Genomic DNA, 4,527 nt, shown 5'->3' with positions numbered 1-4,527 from the left:
TACAGCCTCCATTTACGCCCTGCCCCCACTCTACAGATTTAGCCCTTCTGGCAGCATGGTTGCTGTGACTGAGCGGTACAGATCAAAAAGCGAGTCTCCCGGGCGGATGGATGAGCCCAAGCAGCCCAGTTCCCAGGTAGGCAGATCAAGAAGTTTGCAAGTAAATGTTGGCATTGAAGGTAAAGGGGACTATTTTGTGATGAAGTGCATAATGTTTTGTATTTGCAAGCAATGCTGTGTGTGAAACAGGGACCTTTTACTGTTGCAAAGGGTTTACTTGCTCACACTGAGAACATATGCCGTCCATATGTGATTTAAAACTGATTTTGGCTGTCGTTCGGGATTTTGGCCCAATACCTGAAAAACACAAGGAATTTATCTTCTTGTCTGAGAGCATAAATATCAACCCTCGTTCTGGGCAGGCCACCAACTCCTGAGGAGAAACCCCATTTGCCTGCAAAGTTGGATCTGCCCTAAAACACTGGCAGTGAATTCCTGAGCTGAGGGAGGAGGTGTTAGTTGGCCTGTGTGGAAGAATGAGGGGTGGCAAGCTGAACCTTTTCATGCTAGTACCAAACCCATTCCAAAAAGCTCTCCAGGCACTATACCAGGAAGCCTTTAGAGTGGAGTGTCAAAAGACTGTAGAGCTGTACAGATGTCTTTGCCTCATCCCCAAGGGACTGTGTTTCATAGCAGAATTTGCAACATAAAGTAGCTCTGAATTCTTTGCTTTCATGGGGATTGGGCAGAGTTTTCAGGGAGAGAGATGCAGAAATGCAGGAGGGCAGTGGGCTATAGAGTGCAACAAAGTGGGACACAGTGGTAATATCTATTCCTAATCCTTTTGTCTAACGTTTTGTTGCATACAGTCAGTACCACAGTGCCGCTGTAGTGCAAGTGTGTCACCCAGCACCATATAGAATGACTCTTGTGTGCCTGGCGGATAAGAAATGTGTCGGTTTGTAATCAAATGAGTTTGCTAGAGGCAGGTGAGGGGTTACCAGGCTGCTTTGCCCTTGAGTAAGACCAAGTGAAGCAAGGGGAAAGAAATCACGATTGGTGCCTGCTAACTTTGTAATACACATCTGTAAAACAAAAAATACCTTTTTGTTCCTATTTTCCATTAGCTTTGTTTTGTGTCCTCAGAATACATCTAGGAAATTTCAGGTCAAACTAACCCTCCAGGGCAAATATGACATACAAAGCAATTTTAGCTCTATGTACAGAAAAGTTGCTATTAGTTATCCATTGTGAGATGGCCTCAAATGTAAAATGATAGGCTGCCATGCACACGGGCAAGTTATCAGCACCTTCCACTCTTCTGGTATTGCATTATCAATGCTAAATATAGTCTATCCATGATCCCTGCCCGGTGGCATTGGTAGAGTGGAAAGAAAGTACCATAGCTTTGTGCATATCCTTTAGTCCTGAGCGGTTTACCAGTGCTTGTACAGCCAGATTGAAAAGTGCCTGGCACAGTTACACTGCTGCTCATGCATGCACAGCCCTGGTTGCTGGAGGAGAGGCCCTCCTGCTGTTACACTGGTTGCTTGTCCGTGTTTGGCATTGTTGGGAATCAGCGTAAGACTTGAGAGAGCAAATACTACATCCTCCAGCACAGAGGCATTCAGGAGACTGTCTGTGCTCCTTCTGAATACAATAGCCAGAAGTGTCTGCCTTAGTGCCTGAGCTCATGGTTCAGGGTTACCCTTGGCTGTTTGTCTTCCTGGCTTCATAAAATAATGAGGAGCCAGCTTGCTGAGTGACTTGGGCCAGGCCTGCTAGCTCTCTGTGCTGCAGATCCTCCCCTGTAATGCCGCGGGGCTGGGATGGGTTACACAGCCATTGAGGCAAACGTGATTCATTATAAAATGAATCCTGAGTAAATACCTGTGTAAAATGACACCTGAAGAGTATAAGATATGATTTGTAATTAATTCCACCTTTGTTTTACTGCAAGCTCATCAATTGGCTTCTTTTTTTGACCTTTAGTGAAACAGAACATGGTATACAGTATTTTAAACAAACTGGCTCAAGTTTTAAAAAAAGCAACATGTATTGACACACTTGATCCACAACTCGATTGGCTGCTGAGCGCCCTCCTGGCAAGGGCTGTCTTTTCTTCCCTGGATCTAGAGAATGACTTGGCAGAAGGGGCCGCCATAGCAGAGGTTTCTAATTGATTGCTCGTTTGTCTTCAGCCCCAAGGCTCCAGTTAAGCACTTAAATGTGTGCTTGAGGTTGAAGACATTAGTGCTGCTGATTTCGAGGTTTGGCACATACTTCAGTGCTTTACTGGCTGGACTGGGGCCTGATCTTCTTTCCTGCAATTTGTTTTAGGCTGCTTGTTATTTAAATGTCTGTTGTTTCCTTTGCAGGGGGAGGAATCAGCCATGCTGGGAGTGAGCGGTTACGTGGAATATCTCCGAGAGCAGGAGGTTTCAGAGCGCTGGTTCCGGTACAACCCACGGCTCACTTGTATTTACTGCGCAAAATCCTTCAACCAGAAAGGCAGCTTGGATCGGCACATGCGTCTCCACATGGGCATCACACCTTTTGTCTGCCGCATGTGTGGGAAGAAGTACACCCGCAAGGATCAGCTGGAGTATCACATCCGCAAGCACACAGGCAACAAGCCCTTTCATTGCCACGTCTGTGGCAAAAGCTTCCCTTTCCAGGCCATCCTCAACCAGCACTTTCGCAAGAACCACCCTGGCTGTATGCCTCTGGAGGGCCCTCACAGCATCTCCCCTGAGACCACAGTCACGTCTCGGGGGCAGGCAGAGGAAGAATCTCCTCCACAGGAGGAGGCCGTTGCTGTTGTGGAGACGGCACAGGGATCTGTGTCCACCACTGGGCCAGACTGAAACACAGCTGCAGAGTCTGGGGAGAAAGGACCGTCTTCCCATTTTTGGCTCTAAAGTACCCGGCAGGCTGGTACTGTAATTAGTGCAATGCCACCACTGGACAGAAGGAAGCTCCCAAGATGTTGCCAAAATAGAAAAATCTTTCTCTCTCTCTCTCTTTTTCTCTTTCTCTCACACACCCCCACACACACACGTAGAGTGTTAAAAGTTTTTCTCCCTTATTCCTCCTCCTCTTGGAGAAAAACAGAACAACTGTGTCAATCAACTTCTTATTCAGGGATCGACAGGATTTTAAATTTTTTTAATGTTCCGTAGTGATCTGAGACGAGCAGTCATTTGTATTTCTCAACAGCGTTTTGGCCCAGCAGCTGGGGCCCGCTGGCAGTGCCGGCGGCAGCCATGCAGACCCAGTGAGCCTAGTGTGCAGGACTGCTCCTTGCCATATCTGCTGGTCCAGCTCAAGGGGAGAGCAGGGGTAAGATGCCATTGCCTTTCTCCCTTCCCCAGGTAGCTGCCACGTTAAAGAAAACAAAAAAGACTGTCCTGGTGGAACCTGCCTTGCCTGAGTGTATTTTCCCTGTCTTATTTTTGGTGTCTCTCTACATTTTTACTTAAACTATTATTTTAGGGCTCTTGGCTTGCCCCTTCCAGGCGTGTGGCCTCAACGCCCCTTTTTAAAAGTGGGCATGGCTATAAAGCAGTATTCTAGAGGTCAGCAAAATTTGAAGCGCTTCGGCTACTGAAAGTGAAATTTAGCAGCTGTGAGGTTTGCATTAGTCTCTGATGCTTTGGGAGAAGGGTTGGAGAGGTCTTTCTGAGGAGGTTGCTGATCTGGAGAGTTCAGAGCACTCTGACGTCCTGACTGGTGCCTGCTTCAGGTGTTGCCGAGCATTAGGAAGAGTTTTTCAGGACTGGCTGAATTGCGGAGTTAGAGGCTGGCTACCAAAGTCGTCCTTCACCCCTACTCCTCCCTCAACACGCACTTGATCTTTTATAACAGCAATATGGTATACTGAAATACTATTGTCCCAGCCAAGCAATTCTGGGTGGTTGCTTTTAAATGTGTTTCTACAAACTAGTTTGATAACTTTTTTATCAATGAAATGCAAAAAGAAAAAAAAACTACTTTATTTCCTTGTAACAGTTCAGGAAACTTAAAAGTGAATGGTTCCTAGAGCAATCACAACTCTGTCCTCTTGCATGGACTTAAACTTTTGTATTCTAAGCAGCTCTGATGTTTAGAGCAAATTTAGGCTGGAGAGACATGCCTGCGTTGTGTATTGTAGGTGTTTGCACATGCTTACGTGTTTCATAAATGGAAAAGCATGGGACAGGTAGATAAGTGCAAATATCTTGACATCTTTTGAAGAAGTCTTTTTAAAAAATATGCAATACTCTTAAGAGTTTTGTCTGGTTCTGATGCCGAGTTGTTCATGATGCAGGGGGGAAATGAACGACAAGTTGCGCAGATGGGGTTTGGGGGAGGATGTTTGGTTTAAGGAGTTCTCTTGAGGATATATAACACGTACAATAAGGAAGGATGAAGTTCTGATCCTTAAGGTGATGGGAGGAACAAGGAGACATTAAAAAAAAATACACTTCATCTTGCTTTGGCAAAGCAAGCCAGGCAAGCAGTTAGAGCATGGGCTTGGCAGGTAGG

The 4,527-nt window shown here is 46.0% G+C and overlaps 1 protein-coding gene across 1 annotated transcript in view; it reads left to right on the top strand.

Moving 5' to 3' along the window:
* The window catches only part of ZBTB37 (zinc finger and BTB domain containing 37), a 5,187-nt gene extending 2,320 nt beyond the window's left edge, over positions 1-2,867 (top strand). Inside the window, exons 2-3 of the mRNA XM_010009723.1 lie at positions 37-136; positions 2,379-2,867. Coding sequence (XP_010008025.1) covers positions 37-136; positions 2,379-2,867 — 589 coding nt within the window. The remainder of the gene's footprint in view (positions 1-36; positions 137-2,378) is intronic.
* Positions 2,868-4,527: the final 1,660 nt, after the last annotated feature.

The sequence above is a fragment of the Nestor notabilis genome, unplaced genomic scaffold, assembly GCF_000696875.1.
Source record: "Nestor notabilis isolate BGI_N333 unplaced genomic scaffold, ASM69687v1 scaffold36472, whole genome shotgun sequence".
Taxonomy (NCBI): Eukaryota; Metazoa; Chordata; class Aves; order Psittaciformes; family Psittacidae; genus Nestor; species Nestor notabilis.
Note: the sequence above shows the minus strand (reverse complement) of the source record. Positions and strands in the feature narration are given on the sequence as shown.